This window comes from Penicillium longicatenatum (genome assembly GCF_028827895.1).
Source record: "Penicillium longicatenatum strain IBT 33135 chromosome Unknown contig_4_segment0_segment0, whole genome shotgun sequence".
In the NCBI taxonomy this organism is placed as follows: Eukaryota; Fungi; Ascomycota; class Eurotiomycetes; order Eurotiales; family Aspergillaceae; genus Penicillium; species Penicillium longicatenatum.
In genome coordinates this window covers 1,152,754-1,171,581 of record NW_026643122.1, presented here as the reverse complement: position 1 = coordinate 1,171,581, position 18,828 = coordinate 1,152,754, and the positions used below count along the sequence as shown (strand labels likewise).

The 18,828-nt window shown below is 48.4% G+C and overlaps 10 protein-coding genes across 10 annotated transcripts; 4 read left to right on the top strand and 6 right to left on the bottom strand.

Annotated features, from left to right (window-relative positions):
- Window positions 1-157: 157 nt before the first annotated feature.
- On the bottom strand, window positions 158-1,496 carry N7484_007248 (uncharacterized protein; the record flags this gene model as incomplete). The annotated part of the gene is made up of 2 exons (XM_057117635.1): window positions 158-1,196; window positions 1,291-1,496. 2 exons carry the CDS (start codon window positions 1,494-1,496, stop codon window positions 158-160), a joined length of 1,245 nt encoding a protein of 414 aa, XP_056970670.1.
- Window positions 1,497-2,355: 859 nt separating this feature from the next.
- N7484_007247 (uncharacterized protein) lies at window positions 2,356-3,987 on the top strand (the record flags this gene model as incomplete). The annotated part of the gene is made up of 2 exons (XM_057117634.1): window positions 2,356-3,244; window positions 3,320-3,987. 2 exons carry the CDS (start codon window positions 2,356-2,358, stop codon window positions 3,985-3,987), a joined length of 1,557 nt encoding a protein of 518 aa, XP_056970669.1.
- Window positions 3,988-4,533: 546 nt separating this feature from the next.
- N7484_007246 (aminotransferase-like domain-containing protein) lies at window positions 4,534-6,108 on the top strand (the record flags this gene model as incomplete). The annotated part of the gene is made up of 1 exon (XM_057117633.1): window positions 4,534-6,108. The coding sequence occupies one exon, from the start codon at window positions 4,534-4,536 to the stop codon at window positions 6,106-6,108; it is 1,575 nt and encodes a 524-aa protein (XP_056970668.1).
- Window positions 6,109-6,303: 195 nt separating this feature from the next.
- Window positions 6,304-7,392, bottom strand: N7484_007245 (ketopantoate reductase family protein; the record flags this gene model as incomplete). Its single annotated transcript, XM_057117632.1, has 3 exons — window positions 6,304-6,447; window positions 6,496-7,151; window positions 7,200-7,392. The coding sequence occupies 3 exons, from the start codon at window positions 7,390-7,392 to the stop codon at window positions 6,304-6,306; spliced, it is 993 nt and encodes a 330-aa protein (XP_056970667.1).
- A 685-nt stretch (window positions 7,393-8,077) lies between these two features.
- Window positions 8,078-9,121, bottom strand: N7484_007244 (uncharacterized protein; the record flags this gene model as incomplete). Its single annotated transcript, XM_057117631.1, has 1 exon — window positions 8,078-9,121. The coding sequence occupies one exon, from the start codon at window positions 9,119-9,121 to the stop codon at window positions 8,078-8,080; it is 1,044 nt and encodes a 347-aa protein (XP_056970666.1).
- Window positions 9,122-9,797: 676 nt separating this feature from the next.
- On the bottom strand, window positions 9,798-11,252 carry N7484_007243 (Zn(II)2Cys6 transcription factor; the record flags this gene model as incomplete). Its single annotated transcript, XM_057117630.1, has 2 exons — window positions 9,798-11,176; window positions 11,234-11,252. The coding sequence occupies 2 exons, from the start codon at window positions 11,250-11,252 to the stop codon at window positions 9,798-9,800; spliced, it is 1,398 nt and encodes a 465-aa protein (XP_056970665.1).
- A 381-nt stretch (window positions 11,253-11,633) lies between these two features.
- On the top strand, window positions 11,634-13,238 carry N7484_007242 (epoxide hydrolase family protein; the record flags this gene model as incomplete). Its single annotated transcript, XM_057117629.1, has 7 exons — window positions 11,634-11,863; window positions 11,925-12,058; window positions 12,123-12,395; window positions 12,451-12,459; window positions 12,512-12,698; window positions 12,744-12,864; window positions 12,918-13,238. 7 exons carry the CDS (start codon window positions 11,634-11,636, stop codon window positions 13,236-13,238), a joined length of 1,275 nt encoding a protein of 424 aa, XP_056970664.1.
- A 291-nt stretch (window positions 13,239-13,529) lies between these two features.
- Window positions 13,530-14,940, bottom strand: N7484_007241 (NAD(P)/FAD-dependent oxidoreductase; the record flags this gene model as incomplete). The annotated part of the gene is made up of 3 exons (XM_057117628.1): window positions 13,530-13,684; window positions 13,735-14,523; window positions 14,577-14,940. 3 exons carry the CDS (start codon window positions 14,938-14,940, stop codon window positions 13,530-13,532), a joined length of 1,308 nt encoding a protein of 435 aa, XP_056970663.1.
- A 1,691-nt stretch (window positions 14,941-16,631) lies between these two features.
- Window positions 16,632-17,613, top strand: N7484_007240 (DUF1917 domain-containing protein; the record flags this gene model as incomplete). Its single annotated transcript, XM_057117627.1, has 2 exons — window positions 16,632-16,689; window positions 16,751-17,613. 2 exons carry the CDS (start codon window positions 16,632-16,634, stop codon window positions 17,611-17,613), a joined length of 921 nt encoding a protein of 306 aa, XP_056970662.1.
- Window positions 17,614-17,937: 324 nt separating this feature from the next.
- N7484_007239 (COG1/VPS51 family protein) lies at window positions 17,938-18,810 on the bottom strand (the record flags this gene model as incomplete). The annotated part of the gene is made up of 1 exon (XM_057117626.1): window positions 17,938-18,810. The coding sequence occupies one exon, from the start codon at window positions 18,808-18,810 to the stop codon at window positions 17,938-17,940; it is 873 nt and encodes a 290-aa protein (XP_056970661.1).
- Window positions 18,811-18,828: the final 18 nt, after the last annotated feature.

Below are 18,828 nucleotides of genomic sequence, written 5' to 3'. Positions count from 1 at the left end.
ATGTGCTTGTACGCCGGTTGCATGCATTGTAATTTGATCTAGCGCTCTTATGACAATACGTCTAAAGATAAGATCGCATCTGAGCGTTTGAAGCGTAGGACATCATGTGTAACCAGAAAGCTAACAAGTGGGTAATTGGACTAGTATGTTTCTCATGCTATACATTGACCCGCCAGACACAAAGCCGACGATCATAGAAGCTACTTGACACACAAAGTAACTCGGACGATGCCTGCAATGCATCCGAATATTCCGACGCGCCCTTCCACACATCACTGGCATAATTCATACTCTCATGCTCTGTAAACTCCGCCAGAACTTGAATATCCCATTCCGCTGGACCCTGTCCCTGCTCTTTCTGGGTGACTCGTACAACTCTTGTTCCAGCATGCATACAGCTCGCAAGGACAACAAAATGCCGCTCCAAGCCTTCATCCGACCCAGGGGATTCTGTTGTTGATAGTAACTGCAGCCGCCACACCCCACCACCCAGGCCCTGCTCTGCGAGGACCTTGCCTCGAGAAGTAGCATGGTACACGCGCAGACCTTCGTCATAGCTCCCTGTTAGCATAATGGGCGCGTTTTCTACCGTCGGAATATCAAGGGGTAAGATAGCTGTTACACCAGCCGTGTGATGACGAGCCCGATCATCATATTCAACTATCACAGAACCGAGCGGCTCATCATCATCATAATTCGGCTGACCGCAATGGTTTTCAAAGAGACGGGAATGTAGTGACCCAAAGTCATTACCAGTCAGCATGAAAGGAATAGTCGTCTCAATGTCCTCGCTTGTATCAGGGACTTGTTTGATTGCAGCCAGCGCAACAAACCAGACCTCGATCATTTGACGAGCTTCAAACGACCCCCATTCCTCAATCCCACTTTGGTCCGTGATATTTCCATCAGTGCCAAAGACAGTCGTCCGGCTATCCGAGAAAGTAACAGCAAAGCCATCAGATGCCGGTCGAGGGAACCAACCCTGAGGGGCCCAAGCCAAAAACAGGGCTGGAATTGAGGTATCTTCATGGATCTGCTTCTCCCAGATCTGAGTTATGGCTGGCGTGGGATCCTCAGGGACGGTGAACAAGGCTGCTAGCCCTGTGCTTCCCACGATGGCAAACTTGTTTTTCTCCCTTGGGTGAAAGTGGAGATCAAAGACTGCATAGGGGAGTGCCAGTCTATGCACCAAGGATCTGAAGAATGAGAGTTAAACTTGAATTGTCCGATGTCAGGTCTAGAGCTCTCGGGAGAAAAGCCCCGTGATCCAGTCTGAAATGCTTTACTTACAGTGCATTGGTGTTCGGGTCTAATTTCCATAACTGCAAGCTTCCGGTTTTGGTCTGTTGGATGTCTCCACTCTCATTCTTGGTCTCGGATAGGAGGTAAGTGCCCACCACGAAGTGGTCACGGATCTCCGGGCAGAATTCGAGACAGCTGGGCGGCTGGTCTAGAAAGACCGTTGTCTGGGATTTGGGTTGGAGAATGCTAGCCATTGTGACTTGACGGCTAGTCTCAAGGGTTAAAATTATCTCGTGGGTGTTCCAAGGTTGATGACAAGAGGGGCAGGTTGAATTGAAAATTTATGTCATTGGACCAGGTCAGTCCTGTACATGTCTTGGAAGCTAGTAGGCGTAGAATGCGATAGAATACCCCATTGATACCGCTTCCGATACTCTGGTGCTCCTAGGATGAGATTGGTGTTTGAGATAAAAAAATGATAGGAAGTATCCGAGTGCCAGTGAGTGGGGCGGTGAATGATCCACTGGTCGAATGAAGCTCTGGAGGCCCAGATCCCTTTGAACCGCGAGGTATGTATACTTTGATATCGCTGATCACACAGGGGCAGAAAGTGAGGTTAATACCATGATCGAAAGACCGAGGTATCTTCCTGTCTATCAACATTATGCATCTGGGTACATAGTTCTCTGCAGCCAATCAGGACCACCTCCCTTTGGAAATTCACGTCAATTTGACTTCATTGGTTCCATAGTTTCCAAGTCAACTGACAAGAATGGTAAAAGCCTTGCAGATGACTTTAACTGTGTTGGGTGGTCTAGCCCGACCCTGGTGGCCAGTCTGCAGATTCGCCTCCGTTGCGGGAATTTAATGCATAACACAAGAATGGAATGTGAGAACCAACGCCTTGCCACAGCCGAGTTCCGTGAGCAGGTGGGAACTTTGAAATAATAGAAAAGCTTGGCCTATTGATCACAAGAAGATGTGAATCTACTTAAGCTTCTTTTGACCCACGCTAGAGCTGTCTGATTGCGCGTACAAAAGTCGATCACTTCGATCCCTTGATACTTTCTGGGGACGAAAGGTCTTGGCTGCTGATCTACATACTTCGCAACTATGGCACGTTTTCTTGGTCTTCGGGGTACTCGCCTCAATGTCGCAGCTATCATTGGGGTATTGATGCCGGGGATCATGTCGGTTGGCTACAACACGGCTTCGCTTGGAGGGGTTTTGTCTTTGGACAGCTTCAACAGAACCTTTCCTGAAATCGACGTGGTGCATGCCAAAAACAAAGATTATGCGTCTTCTTTGGAAGGGACCGTTGTGGCCGCCTTTGCGATTGGCTCCTTTCTGGGGTCATTTTCCTGCATTTGGATGGGTGATTGGCTGGGCCGTCGCCGTACCATGATGGTCGGAGCAGCCACTCAGATCACTGGTTATGCTCTAAACGCCTCATCCTACTCATTGGTACAGCTCATCGTGTCACGAATGCTTGTGGGAATGGGGACTGGTATCTTATTGGCCACCATTCCTCTTTGGGTCTCTGAGACTGCCCCAGCCAAGCGACGTGGCTCTCACGTTGTCACAAAAGGCATATTCACGGGCCTGGGATGCGCAACTGCTTTGTTTTTCGACTTTGGAATGTCTTTCAAGACTAAAAGCAGCATTGCATGGCGGATTCCCTTTGCATTTCCAACTGTTCTGTCTGCGACTGTCTTGACATTTGCGATACTTCTACCTGAATCGCCTCGCTGGTTAATTCAGAGAAGCAGAATTGCAGAAGCCAGATATATCCTAGCCGCTCTAGCTGATATCGGTGCTGAAGATGAGAAAATTGAAGGCACGATCAGCGAAGTGCAAGCTTCACTGAGCTTGGCAGGCGGGAACACAGATTTCAAGCAACTCTTTCAGATGGGACCACAGAGAGTCTTTCACCGAGCAATGCTCGCGGTCGGTGGTCTGTTGTTTCTACAATTGACTGGAGCTACAGTCACTACATATTACAGTAAGTCTTTGATTTTTTTCAATCTTACATAATGTCCAACTTGCCACAGAACTGTTCATTGACTTGCTCCCACAGCGACTGCAATCTTCGAAAACAATCTTGAACTAAAGGAGTCCACAGCAAGACTTCTGGCAGCTGTGTATCAGCTAGCTGGACCCTTCGGCGCTATACTCTGTGTCTTCATCATTGAGGGAGTTGGACGCCGCCGCCTGATGATGGGTAGCGCCATTGGCAACGCTATATGCTTAGCCTGCATCGCCGGCCTCGGATCCCAAACGGACAATATCAAGGCCTGCCATGCTGCTGTGTTCTTCCTTTTCCTCTTCCATTTCAGCTACATTATCGGCTATGGGGGCATACCTTACCTATATGCCACGGAGGTTGCGCCCCTCCATCTACGCGCCACCATCAACTCCGTTAGCATCAGCGTGGGAGGCGCCTTCAGCATCTTGATTGCGCACATCACACCTCTCGCCTTCAACAAAATGGGCCAAAAATACTTTCTCGTTTTCGCAGTGCTGAATACCGTAATGGTCCCGATGATTTATTTCCTGTTCCCAGAGACATCAGGACGCACCCTCGAAGAAATAGACGACATTTTCACACTATCTGATAGTGTCCTGGATACTGTTCGTGTCTCAAGAACTCTGCCATGTCTTCCGGCCCACGAGCAGATTGAATCGCCCATTGAGTCCAAGCCCAAGTTCCAGACGATTTTGAAGGAGAAGGAGATTTCTGTTTAGATAGAACATTCAGATAGATAGAAAATTTTGTATTTAGCGCTGATCGTTGATCGTTTCAGGGTGTCACAGGCCCAAGGGGCCGGATTTGTATCTTATTTCCGGATATACGGGACCGGGTTCTTCATATGGAATTTATTTACTAGATATTGATAAACTGCTTCCGATCTTTAGCTTCTATTGTGCACTGGATTGCACGCGAGGCCAGATAAGGTACCAGAGTTGAGGTCTGTAGATTAAGCTTAACTTAAAACAGTACTTCTTTGGAGAGCCACCGAGTCTAACCGGAAATGGTACCAAATAAGAGAAATCCAAACATCTCAGCGATCTCCACCGCGATGATTTTGGAACTATGATATAACTAGCCTTCTGACATGCCATGGTGGAACAAATAACCACATGGCACAAAGCATATAAATAAAGGTGATAGAATGATTCCTCTTCAAGGGCTGTAAATTTACATCCAGACAAACCCACCACAGCCAAGATAATCTTACATTTCGACTCAATCTACCCCATCAAAATTGAATCTCCTCTACATCATCTGCAATGTCTTCCATGCTGTCTTTCTCTGATATTGCTGCACAAAGACAGAGTTCAGAGCCGCTGACTGGAACAATCGCACCGATTACCACTTCAGAAATGTTCAAGAGTCCAAGGTGTTCCCAAAAACCACCAGCTAAATCCTTTGAGCACCGTCTGAATCTGGAAGCCAGATCTCGCGGTGCCGCAACTCTAAAGGCAGCCGGTGCTGAGCTTAGTGGGGATGTCATTAGTCTCGGCACAGGAAGACCTTCTCCAGAATACTTTCCCTTTCTAAAAATGTCCATGGACTTTCCCAGCAGACCAGAATACTTCGAAAGCTCTTCCATTTGTTCGGAATCTAAAACAATTGGGAAATATGACATTCAAGACAAGAAGTCCACATTTGACCTTGCGGTGTCCCTCAATTATGGACATAGCGCGGGATCGGAGCAACTCATACGCTTCTTGACCGAGCACGTTGATGTTGTACACAATCCGCCTTACTCGGATTGGCAATGCTCATTAACTGCGGGGAGCACTTCAGCCATTGACTGTATCTTTCGGACGTTCTGTGAACGGGGCGATTTCATCATCACGGAAGAGTACACATACTCTGCAATTATTGAAGCAGCACGGCCTATTGGAGTCCGTACAATCGGCGTCCCGATGGATGACCAAGGTCTATCAGCGGTCAACCTTGATGCATTGATATCGGGGTGGAATCCTGCGGAACGAGGAGCCAGAAAGCCTTTTCTGCTTTACCTTATCCCGACAGGTCAGAACCCCACTGGCGTCACACAGAGCCTGGAAAGGCGCAACGAAATTTATGATGTTGCCGAGCGACACGATCTGTATATCATCGAAGATGACCCATATTACTTCCTGCGACTTGGCCTTGGCACACAGGTCAGCGCAACAAATGGAATTGAGCCGACACGTTCTGCCACAGAAGCGGTTGATTCTTTCTTGTGCGAGCTCGTCCCATCCTTTCTTTCGTTAGATGTATCAGGACGAGTTCTCCGTCTTGACTCGACTTCTAAGATCCTTGCACCTGGGTTGAGATGCTCCTGGATGACGGGGTCTGCCGAGATCATTTCTCGCTTTCTATATCTCCATGATGCTACTGTTGTTTGTCCGAGTGGGTTGTCTCAGCTGGCTGTACACACGCTCTTGGATGAGGTATGGGGCCACGAGGGACTGGTAAATTGGCTCATACATCTACAGAATGAATACACTGAGCGTCTAAATGTGATGCTCAAATCCTGCGAAGACTACCTACCTCGGGATATCTGTTCTTGGCAGACACCCAAGGCTGGCATGTTTCATTGGATCAAGATTGATTGGCGCGCACATCCAATGGCTATTAGCACTGCCAAATCTGAATTCGACACGATGCTTGATATTGAGGATCGAATTTATTGTAGGGGGTTGAAAATGGGCGTTATGTGCTGTAAGGGAAGTGCATTTCGTGCAGGTGGTGCGCAGGGTTGTGATTTGTTCTTCCGTGTGACCTTTGCGAGCGCCTCGCTTCCCCAGATAACGGAGGCAATTGCTAGGTTTGGCAAGGCTATCTGCGAGGAGTTCAAAGATGGAAGATGAGACATGAATATGAGATTAGTTGTTGCTAAAGGAGGTCCATGCAATGCAACTCGTCGTTGAACATTATTTAGAAGCAATCAATATACCTTACGACACAGGGTGTGCAACCGTTTTCTGAATGAATAAATTTTAAGAGAAATATCAAAAATCTTTTTTTTTTTTTTTTTTTTTTTTTAAGAATCCATTCCTCTCAATTCAGTGATTCCGCTCCTCCTTGGTGCGCCATTGGATAGCTGAGCACAACGCGTATAATGTAGACAAAACAGGCATTGCCACCCCAAGCCTCTTGCCCTCTCTCAGTGGCTCTCCAAGAAGATATTCGTACTCAATCGAGTTACCCTGACCAGTCAGCAAAAATCGTTTAGCAAAATAAGCAAGTTAATATACCTTTCTAACATCCTGAAGCATACTTGGCGCGAACCGGTCTTCGACGGGGTCGACAGTCGCCATGTATTCGACAATATCCGCTGGAAGCTCATACCCCGACGCCTTTGCGGCAGCTTCTATCTCGCGCATAGAATCACTCACTAGTGTAGCAATAGAATCACCGGCCCTTCTGATTTGGCCGGCATCTAGCCCCGTGATAGCGCAAATAGGATTCATGGACGAATTGTAGACCAATTTCTTCCAACGATTCCATAGGACGTTTTTGTCGTATATGCAGAAGGTTTTACCTCCAGCAGAGTAGATATCTACAAACCTTTCTGCCTCTTCGATTTCTTTAGTAGTCTCAAGGTTGGGATTGCGGAAAGGTCCTATTGTGAGATGGTCGGCAAATGAATGCTTGATAAAGCCGGGTTTGGTTTCCTCGGAGCCAATCATGCTGATTCCAGACAGCATGATGTTTCTAGGGCATCTCTCGAGATAAGGTCGTTCTATGTTGAGTCCGTTTTGTATCAGAACGACAGTTGTGATTCCAGGAGTGACTGATGGTGAAATTTGGGAGGCCAGGTCTGCGGAGGAATTTGGTATATTCTTTGCTGTGACGACCACGAAGTCGAAGGCATCCTCACCGCAATAGATATGTGGGATTTTGTTGACAACTGTATTCGTGTCAGTGTTGCCATGGCAGACTTCAATGTAATACTCACTTTTCCAGGGTCGCCAGTTAACTAGTCTTCCATGATCGCATGACTGTATTTCAAATCCGTGTTGTGTGACGGCCGTGTAGTTGGATCTCAGGACTAAAGTAACCTCCGTACCGGATGCTGAGTCCAAGTTCAAAGCAACGATGGCGCCGACGCCTCCCCCTCCAACAACCAAAATTTTTGATTTGGCTGTCATAGTTGGAAAGAAAGCTTGATGATGGAATTCCTCGGGCCCACTGGGCTTTATATACCTAGTCTTGTAATGAAGATAACAACCTCTAGCACAGATTGGGTTAGTCACGACGCTGCCCTGAACAATCTGGATTGTCTATCGTTTGATTCTGGAGGTCAGCACCGAAGTTGAAGTCTTGATTGGTGCCTGTTTTACTTGAATGAGTCGAGCTCCTGTTGTGCTTCGATAGCCTTGATTCAGTCCGAGAAGCGGAAGAATTAACAGAAAATCCCAACTAGAAAAACAATATTCAGATTGGCAGCTCAAAGCAGCGCCATTTACGATCCTTTTCGATGCGATTCTTTCCCGTCAACTACCAGTGGAGGGTAATAGTAAGGAATTCGCCCACTGGTCCAAACTTCTCACCTTTACTGCCTTTTTAAGGAGGGATCGGCTTTGATCAAGTTGCGCTAGACCGAAGCTGGCACTGCATGCGCAAGTATTGGCCGTGCACTTGACCCACAGGGCTTGGGGAACTATGTAAAAACATTAGAACAATTTTAATAAGATGGGCCGCCGAGACATGGCGTGAAATTGGGGTTATCAGATTCTGTCAATCACTGCTCCATTGATACATCGATATTACTTGTAAAGCGAACGGTATCACATTTGACTAAGAACAATTATCTGGTATCTCAAGACATGGCTTCTATTCTCGCGTTAATTCGCGACTGCGAACATATTCCTTGCGCACCACACCCCATTCCGGAAAAACAACCGACAAGGGCAGAGGCTCCTGCTCCGGTCCCTGACAAATATCCGGATCAATAGTCCGGATCTTAGCAGCCGCCGGAAGAAGTAGATTCGCCTCATCAGGAAGACCCTCTGTCTCAAGTCTGTCCATTTCAGATAATATTTCCGGCGTCGCGGCCTTCCGAAGCAATGTCCAGAAATCCTCATCAGAAAGACCCCAGAGTGCATCATCATCCACATGTCCAGAGGCCGCTAAGTCCCGAATGATACGGCCTGTCCTCTTATAGATATCGGCATGGGCACGGTTGGACCAGACATCTCGATCGGTTGCCAAGTATGATCGCGCAAGTGATAATGCGAGCCGCGGATCATCGAGAACAAGAAGACGAGCAGACGAAGTGGCAGACGGATGCGCTTTGAGGTTTTTGTAAACTTTCTGTGCTTCTACGAGGCTAAGCTTCTTGAACGCTACCGCATCGCGAAGTGAATAGTCAAGCCGATCGGCACAGAGCTGTGGAGCCGCCTTTTCGACCAACGGGAATAGATCTTCCTCGAATGCCTCCACGTATCCGAGATCGTAACGAGTGAGAATCTTAGCCAAATTGGTTCTTTTCAAGTACCGGGGCTTGTGAACCTCATGGTAACTCCCCTCTCCGGGCTTGGACAGGGCAAAATCGACCACATGACTCAGACTGGTGTGACTGATATCGTGAAGCAGGGCAGCGATTTGCTCAAGTACGGTGGCTCCAACTTTGCGCACTAGTAGGAATGCACCAACTGAGTGCTCGAACCGGGTTACCTTCGGGCCAAAGCCTAGGAGGGCAGTTACTCCATGTTGACAGACGCCTTTGAGACGAAACAGCTCCGGGCTTTGGAGAAGCTCGGCAAGCACTGGCTCAGTGATTATATGCTCGCCATAAATCCTGTCTCGAATGATGACTTGATTTTTGTTGATGGTCTGGAGGGTTTGAAAATATCCAGTCTTTACCGGTGACGCCATAGCCGGGCGATAAGCATAAACCCGCGATAGATCTCCAGACAAGAGGAATTCGGGTTAATTATGCTGGGTGAAGCGTGAGGAAAATATTGATGACAAGCGTATAGGGGAGAGGATGTTGAAATAAAGTAATCGGAGGACTTTCACCAAGGGTTGAATCAACTTTTGCGGAGGTGTGAAGTATCACAAAGGCCTGTGCCATGATGTTGTTATGCATGGCCCAAAGGGGAAAGGATCTCCGAGTGGCGTTTAGGCAGGAGGCAGCAACACGGAGCGTTACAGTATAATGGAACATCATATTGATATTGTGAGGTAAGGCGCAGTATCTGAGATTTAGTATGACGATCTTATTGAGTACATAGCTAGATACCTAGCAGGTCACACCACCTGGGCGGACGGGTGATTAAGGAGAGATAAATATTACGCCAGCGCTTTTTCTGATCTTTATCCCGGCTCGAATGGAACGTTGCCTTGCTTGTCCACTTAACTTACGCGAGATGATGTGTATGTCCTTTCATACTTGAGATACCTCTAGACGCGGTTAGTGAGGGTGTTCGACTAATTTTGTGCTGTTCAATTGGAGGGCTCCATAACGACTGGATAGATTTTCTCTTTGATAGCCTTGTATTGATAATATTGATTGTGAGCATGTGATAAAGCCTGTATGATACCTAGATATTTAATATGCTAATATCCTTCTACCAGACTCCTCCCATTCCCTGGCTAGGGCTTGCCAATCAGGCTCAGCGCCAGACCAAAATGTATCTAAGAAACTCAGCACATCATGGTAATGCCGAAGGCCAGTAAAGTACGGGATTCTCTTATATAGCTGGGATATTTCCATCTGCCTAGCAAGGTTGCCATAGCTTTCTGCCCCAGCTATGAATAAAGGCCAGGGTAGATTTTGAAGCCAATAATCCATATCTTCCATAGCATGAATTTGCCGCAGCAGATCTGAAATAGCTGTATGTGTTTGATCCAAGGCGCTAGGACCAAGAGCATCGAGACCAAGACATCTAGATACATATAGAAGAGCGGCATTGTAATGAATATCCACAAGGCGAATAAGATCCCGTCGGTGAGAGGGCGTTTTGATACTAGAATGTCTACCAATCGCCATCAAGGTGATCCCGCGCGCGAGTCCGAATTCTTCTTTCCAGTCGCGATTGGCTCCAGAAGCTGTTGGGACAAGTCGTCCAAGCATGGTGACCTGGTGTATGAGGTTGACGTATCCGGAAAAAAGAGTTGTCTCATCGTCGCCTGCCATTTCATCTGCAGGGTCTGAGAGCACGGCGTCTTGGATACTCTGTACATCGAACGATGTTGTGGAGCCGAAGACCTCATACATTGATAATTTGTTTCTCATTGAAGTGAAAAACTTGCTCTTGCAATGGTCTGTCGTAGCAAGAGTAGACACGAGGGAGCGAGCTGCCTTTCTGTGAAACTCTGCAGCTTCAGCGCCTGAGTGTGCCATTTCATAGCACGAAAGTACTAGCATTGAGGCTAGGATCCATTCGGCAGCATCCACATCTAGACCAAACTCAACATCATGTCCGCCGGTAACGCGGTTTGTGACCTCAGTGATATAATTCGTGATCATGGTCACTGCCTCATTGCGCGCATCTTCGGGGAAATTGTGATCACCTCGACCGCAGGCCGCATGTTGAGCGGAGACTGCAGCTATAGCAAGACGGACGACTTTGTTTTTCTGTGCGAGCGGAAGGATGTGGCAACGGTAGATGTTGTCTTCGGAGTCGAACCAGACCATACGAGGGGCGATCGTCTTGTCGTAGTATTCCACTAACTCTTGTAATGAAAGTCCACCTAACGACTCAATATCCGGCGCCACAACTCTGCTCAGCAAACTCTCATTTGCCCGGAGGGACTCTGCTATTGCCTGAGCCTGAAGTCCTTTCAGTTCTCCGCGTACAGCCGCCCCACCGGCCCATCGGAATTTCGGTTTATACCCAGGACAGTCAAGACCCTTATTAGTGCACTTTTGGCACGATGGCTGCGCACGGTCACATTTGATGCGGCGCTTATTGCACGTTGAACAACCTTATTCAAGAGTCAGTGAAGAGTGAAACTCGAAATTGACAAGCTGCAAATACTAACTTTTGTTCATGGGCACCATTGGGTAGTCGCTTTATATCAAGTGTTATGGGTCAGATTTCACCTATATCCGCAGAAAGTATGGAACACTGAGTTCACTGTTTTGCGGATGACTCAATTCTGGGTAGCATGACCCACACACGACATATCCGGCTAAAGATGTCTTCTCACCGGTCTGTTTCTCGAGAGTAATGGGGACTTAATTCATATACTGCCTTTCTGCCACTGGAAAATGGCACTAAAAGCCCACAAAGGCGAATCGGCAACTCTTAAGATCGACCCGATAACACATCCCGGTGTACCCCGCATTTATCACATGACGGGCAAGGACCACGGCAATGGAAATCCAACCCTCATCGTTGATCATCTATACGCAATTCCTTGATCATATACTCGGATTAGTATGGCAACAATGTCTCGGCAGTTTGGTAATCTCCCTTCCACCGCGAAGGTCGCTCCAACTCCGTTCACCGTCTCGATTCCCAAGACACAATTAGACGAACTGAGGACGCTGATAGAGCTTTCAAAGCTTGCCCCGCATACATACGAGAACTCGCAGGTTGACGCAAGATATGGAGTCACTACCGACTGGCTGACCACTATGAAGGATCAATGGCTGAGGTCTTACAAATGGTTGGGATTCTGCAGATAAACCATGTATCCATGATAAAGGACTAATTGTTGATTACGATAGGAAAACATCCGAAGATCGAATCAACACTTTTCCGCAATGGACCACAGAGATTGAGGGACTTACTATTCATTTTGTGGGCTTATTCTCGGAAAGGCGGGATGCAATTCCCATACTCTTGTGTCATGGATGGCCAGGTGAGATTCACCGTTAATATCACGGCAATGGAATCAAAAGAAACCATACTTACGACTCTCTTAGGAAGCTTCCTTGAATTTCTACCTATTCTGGAGCTTTTCCGGAAAGACTACACGCCAAGTACCTTACCATACCACCTAATTGTGCCTTCTCTGCCAGGATATGCTTTTTCATCAGGTCCACCACTAGACCGCAACTTTGGCACTATGGATGTTGCGCGTGTTTTGGACCAATTGATGAGGAATATTGGATTTGAAAGTGGCTACGTCGCTCAAGGAGGCGATATTGGGAGTCGCATTGCCAGAGAATTGGCTGTGGACTATGAAAGTTGTAAAGGTGAGCATTGACCTGAACCTTAGATTTCTTCTTCTTTATGCTAAACTATTCAAAGCTGTGCATCGTAAGTGATCTTCGGAATGCGAACCTGCAAGTTGAATGCTTATACCCAACAGTCAATGTTTGTTTCATGGGACGGCCCGTGGGTATGACGGACGACCACCTAAGTGATAAAGAGAAGATTGGCATTCAAAGATTCGACAACTTTAAAACTTTGGGCTCTGGATATTTGACCGAGCACGGTACTCGACCGAGCACCATCGGCCATGTCCTTTCGGCAAGTCCAATGTCACTATTGGCATGGTAAGACTAGCTTTTAGAAAATTGACATCACGCTAACTTCTATAGGATCGGTGAGAAGTTCTTGGAATGGGTCGACGACCCAGTATCTCCGGAGCATATCCTCGAGTCGATCACTTTGTATTGGCTTACAGACACATTCCCTCGGTCGATCTACACTTATCGCCAGGTATGTTCTCTATTAGACAATGATAGATATTAGGCATGGGCCTAACAGTTTAGAACTTCCCGCCTGTGCCTATTCCTGCCGCGAATGATCCTCGGTGGTATATCCAGAAACCGTTCGGTTTTTCGTCTTTCCCTAAAGAACTTGCTCCACTACCTCGCTCTTGGATTGAAACCTCGGGTAACCTAGTCTATTGGGGAGAGCACGAAAAGGTACGGCAGAGAATTGAGATCAACTGGAATCGGGTTCAATGCATCTCTGACAAACTATACCACCAGGGCGGACATTTCGCAGCACTCGAGCAACCCGAAGCGCTGAAGACAGATCTCGTCCAGTTTATGGACCAGATATGGCCGGGGATTACAGGTAAGAAGTGATGTATTGCTAGTACTCCCTCCTATGTATGCGCTCTTGTGCAGCGGGCTCGAGTCGAGGTCTAGACTTTATTTTGTTTATTAATACACTAAACTTAGATTGACACCACAAGTGACTGCATTCTTTTCTGAAACTTTAGACACAGTGAACTACATCTACCAAAGTATAGACATGTGTTGTCAAGAGCTTTGATGGTGCGGCCGAAATTTACTATCTCCTCTCGATATCTTCGATACTTTCTATAATGACCCAAGCATACTTGCTGCTTCCTAATGTCGGCTGTATGCCATTCCTTATCCACCCAGGGCCTTGTAGAGTTCCTCTACATCATTACCCATCATCCATTGCAGCTCCTCAATCTGGCGCTGGTAGAACTCTTCATCTCCACCGTGTGCTGCCACCATGGCAGCAGGTACGGATTCAAGATATTCCTCCTTGGAGATAGCGACTATTTAAATTAGCTTTAATCAGGGTACCAGTAATAGGCCTCGGACTTACCATGGGCATTCACAACAGCCCGCTTGGCACTCCACATAGCATGGTAAGCATTCGTACTACCGTCATTATTGGCATCGCCGACAGCATAGATTCCGCCCACACTAGTCTCCATGTTTTTTTCGACCTTGATAGAGCTCCCATCCATTTGCAGGTGCAACTGCTTATGCAGTTCAGAGGTCTGCTTAGTGGGAGCACTGATCAGAATTCCATGGGTGGTAATGGTAAGTGGCTGTCCACTCAGCGTGAGTTTGTACTCGTCGTCACCGGGCTCTGATCCTTTAGCGGTTCGCTCAATTGTCTTGACATCGACTTGATGAACAGGAATGTTGTACTTGGTTTTGAGGATATTCTCCCACCCAGGCCATCTCTCTTCAGCAGCAGCCTTATCCGCCGCGCTGAGGACGCCACCGGCAACAATTTGAATGTTGGTCGTCAATTTTCTCATGTTCAACGCATTGCCGATGGCGCTGCCAAATTTACCTGGCGTTCCAATGACCACAACTGTTCGTCCCTTGTAGTCGTATCCATCACACCACGGGCACCAGAACAAGCCTCTGCCGAATGCTGCCGCAAATCCAGTCTTGTTTGGCAGTACATCTGTGATACCGGTGGCCAAAATCACCTTTCGAACCAGGGTCTTGCCTCCTTTGTCATCGTAAACGCGGAAGCCCTTTGAGAGAGGCTGGATGGCGGTGACCCTAGTACCTTGGGTTGCACGGAAAGAGTAATCACTGTAATATTGATCGATCTGGCCACGAACCGCAATGCGGAAATTCTTGGGGACCTGACCTGGGTTATAATCAGCTGCCTTTTCGTATGAGAACTAGCGAAGTGAATAATACCATCTTGACCAAGCACATCGTGCATGTAACGGGTTCTTGCGTTTCGGTATTGCCCTGAGTCGTACATCAATGACGTACGGGCTACGCGACCTAGCGACATCGACGCGGCCAGACCAGCAGGGCCACCACCAACGATCGCTACATCGTAGTCCCATTGATCGACATCCCAGGTCTCGCACGACCGGAAGTCCAAGGTGGAAACATCATATGCTGAGATGTCAGTGGTGTTCACTGACAGATCATCATCATCGAGCTCATAGATGTCATTCTGCTCATGCAGGACCTCTTGGGGAACGGTCAAGGCAGCGGCTAGGCGAAGAGACAGAAGAGCGAGCAGGCACGGAACAATGCGGAGCTGCAACATGTTGCCAAAGTTCCCTGGAGCACAAGGAAACGCAATTAGCTATGAAAAGGGATCAGAGACTGGTCTTTTGCACGACATATTTATACCTTAAATCTCTCAGGCTTGACCCGAGCTTTCATCGTCCCCTGCGACAGGCTCATGCATGTTGGCTTTGGTGGGTTATAGTTGAAGTATAATTTTGAAAATCATTTCTATCATAGGAAAGGTCGAGTAACACTGCATCACAGGCATGCGGGCTCATGCAAGACGCGCCTGAGATTGAAAAGCATAGTGCAAGCCTTGTGCACATTCCATATTTGATAGAGACCTCGAATTCCCACAGAGCCCAATCCATCTAGGGATCGGTCAAGCAATGCATGATAATTACATGCTTGTCCCATCCATTGAGTATCACCGGTGATTGTTTTGGGCAATGCCCTGAGAGGTTCAAGAGGCGATCATGTTTGTAGATCAGTGGAGCCCCCGCCAATCGATAGTTTGCCCGCCTCAGCTTCAGCTTCAGCCCGCCACGGCAGAGTGTGATGAACACACGACATTGGCAATCGGCATTCGCCAAGATGCGAGGAGTATAATTGCCACGGGAAAAAATAGCGCATTGGCAGTCTTCGCATAGTCATTGGCGTATGTCTCTGCAAGTTGCTGTAGCACAGGGCACCTTATGGACATGCGACCGAATTCAACCTGAAGATGATGTAGCCCACGATGAATAGGAAGTCAGATTCGAAGAGGATCTTCCGCAAATCAATGGGATCAAAGCATTATGTGTAGGATGCCTGGCTACGTCAATTCAAGGCATCTGTAGCTGTGGTCGTGTACAGTATGAGGCTTGACCTTTGCTTTTTTTCATTCCTGGTGCCCCTTCCCGCTTTCTTGATCGCCAGCGAAGACGCTCCTCAGTATGCTGGCAGGCTCACAGGGCGTGATGTAGGTCAAGTTAAGCGAGTCTGAGCTCGCGCTGACGTACTTGTGACGACCTAGTGCAGCTTAGGCATATAAACAATTTGCTGTCCCCAGCGTGCTGATATTACGTTCCCCGAGCCAACCTTGAGAGCACTTTTTAGAAATGGAGCCCTCGAAAAGTAGCACAATTATGGTAACTGTCTCAAGTACCACGCAAGATACACATCACCTCGTCTGCATTGAAAGTGGAGATGTGATACCTAACGCATCTTTCGAGCCGAGACAAAGATCAGATCAGGCGCTGGTTCTCCCGGGCTGTGGGGACCACCTTTCAACTAGCGCAGTGTGAGCAACTAAGTACCTGAATTACCCACGGCTCTGAACTACAACCCCTGCACTACCGTAGATATGGGCCAGCCAGGCTCAGCTGGTTTTTGGTGGTGTTCAATTGTAGCGTTGCTGTATTGAAGCTTTCCCATGACACACTAAGGAGTCGTCACCGGCGGTCATCACTAAACTGCGGATCGCCCCGAGCCTTTTCCACCCGACGAATGGCCAGGAACACGAAGGAGACCGTCAAACACAATCCACTTGAGCATTCCTCTACTCCCTAGCTGACTACCAGCCCACAATGGTCAAACAGAGAATACGCAGGGCCTCGCGATAGACAAGAGCGGGTGTAAATGATACGGTGTTGAGCTGCACAACTGACCTAGTTTCCCCACACCGATAAGATCGAGCTCTTATCGACATCTCCGTCGTGTTGCACCTACATACATCATCCCACAACCATGACCTCTACGACCCCAGATCCCGCCGAGATCTTCTCGGAGGAGTCTAGCTTCTACGGTAAGTACTACCAAGTGATATCAAACTCATGATAAAAGCAAAACGATAACCATCCACCCAGGCGACGAGAACGAGCAAGCACGACTAGAAGAGCAAGTAGCCTCCTATGACATCGAGCCATACTGGTCAGAATACCACTCCAAGCTCCCATCAACCAGGCAAAATGAGCGACGCGCATCTACCCTAAAAAGGGAACCATCGGACTGCCCCATGCCCGACCAAAACACAACCGATTCACCCGGCCGGCTCCCTCTTAACAAACGCGGCGCAAATGAATCCATCGCCAGCTTTCTTACTCGCCTTCCGCCATCTCAAACAGTATTCCCAGGAAAGGACCCATGGATTTGGGCACGCGGGAACGCAAATCTTACAGCCAATCTGAACTCACGCGACGAAGCAACATTTATTCGCAAGGGTACTGAACTCCTCCGCGCATTTGAAGAGACACTTTCTGAATTACGCGCTGCACACGACAAGTCTGGCGCCAAGACTACAGCTGCGTTGACGCGCAAACTTACACCGCTTCGCCGTGAGCTGCAGAAGAATATCTTTGCGTTGGCGCTCGAGACAGGTGTGACGGTTGGGAAGTGGATGTTGTTTCCGTCAGTGGGTGACGTGGATTCTACGTGGAAGACTCTTGTTACAGCTCTGGATAACGGGACTATTCATGCAGATGCTAAGGTCGCGGCGGACGATGAGTCTGGGTCTGGACAGAGTCGTTTGATTTGTGTCTTCACCCAGGATTTTGAGGACAAAGAGGATGTGAAGGAGGTTTTACTGAACATGAAGGCTCAGGGGCTTTTTGAGCCGAGCAAAGGGCCGATATTTTACAAATGCGACGCGTATACGTTGCTTGGAATTACGTCGAAGAATGAGTATGGGCTTAAGGCAAGTATGTATTCGAGTCGGGACTTTCTGAAGTGAAGGGCAGAGTGCCGAATGTTGTCTTATGTGATATGGCTTTATGAGTGATGATGGCAGCATGCTTGGTCTATTAGTGCAATGGTTTGGGTATCTATAAAATTGAAATCATTTCCACTCTTGGAGAGCCGAGGTGCGCAATAGCCGATTGTACTGCATGCCAAGCTCGGATATGGACCGACGACGAGGACTTGAACCAGCCGATTTATGCGCTGGTCACGAGCCCGTAACCCCGGATTGTTGGTTGCTCATAGAAGAGCGATTGCACAAAATGCCATGGAGACTTCAAACCACGAATATCATGGCCGATCCTCCACCGCAGCTCACTCAGTCCTCTTGGCTCTGGCTCATAGCCTTCTCACATGACTCTCGGATCTCAGCAACACCCTTAACCTGACTCCAGGCATCAAGAAGTTCCTGAACCTCCTTCCAGTCCTTCTCCGCATCCTCACGTCGGCCTTGTTCCAGAAGAGCTCCCAGTCGCTCAGGCGCTGCGAGCACCCACCTCACAGTGTCCCTTTCAGCCGTCTTCTCCGGTACCGGCTCATTTTCTCGTGCCTCTTTGATCCTCTTTCGCTGCTCCTCTCCCTCCTTAATAAGACCCCCTGCTGTCTCCGCCACGAACGCAATAGCCGGTCCCAGAGTCTTGGTCATCGTTAACGGTGCACCACGGTCATCCATACTCTTCCGCATCTTGCCAATCGTCTCGACTGCGCGAATCAATTTGGAGTAGTTATCGTAGACGAGCGCTTTGCGCTCTCCATCCAGGGTACGAATGTCTCCCACGAGTGTATTTTCTGCTTTCAGGATCGTGGATAGTGATGAGGTCGAGAGCAGATGGTCCACGTAGCGCTGCGGATCGAAGTCGGCATTATCGAGCTCTGTCCCTGAGCTCAAAGCCGTGGGGTTCGAGATATCGCCGGCATCGGTGTTTCGGGGTACGCTGCGAGACCGAGAGATTGATCCAGCACTAGCTAAGTCGGCACCAGGTGGTTTAAGGTTATAATAATCTCGCAAAGCTGAGCGGTTTCGTCGGGGGTTTGGTGAGATGGCGCGGGCAGTGGATGGGGTGGAAGAGGCACTGAGGCCGCCGCCCACGTTCGTGTTCAGCGTATCTAGGGACGGGCGGGATGATGGCGGGGCAGGAGAAACCGCCCGCGAAGACGCAATGGACGGGCGCGGAGAAGATATCGTAGACATCGTGTGATTATGTGTTGA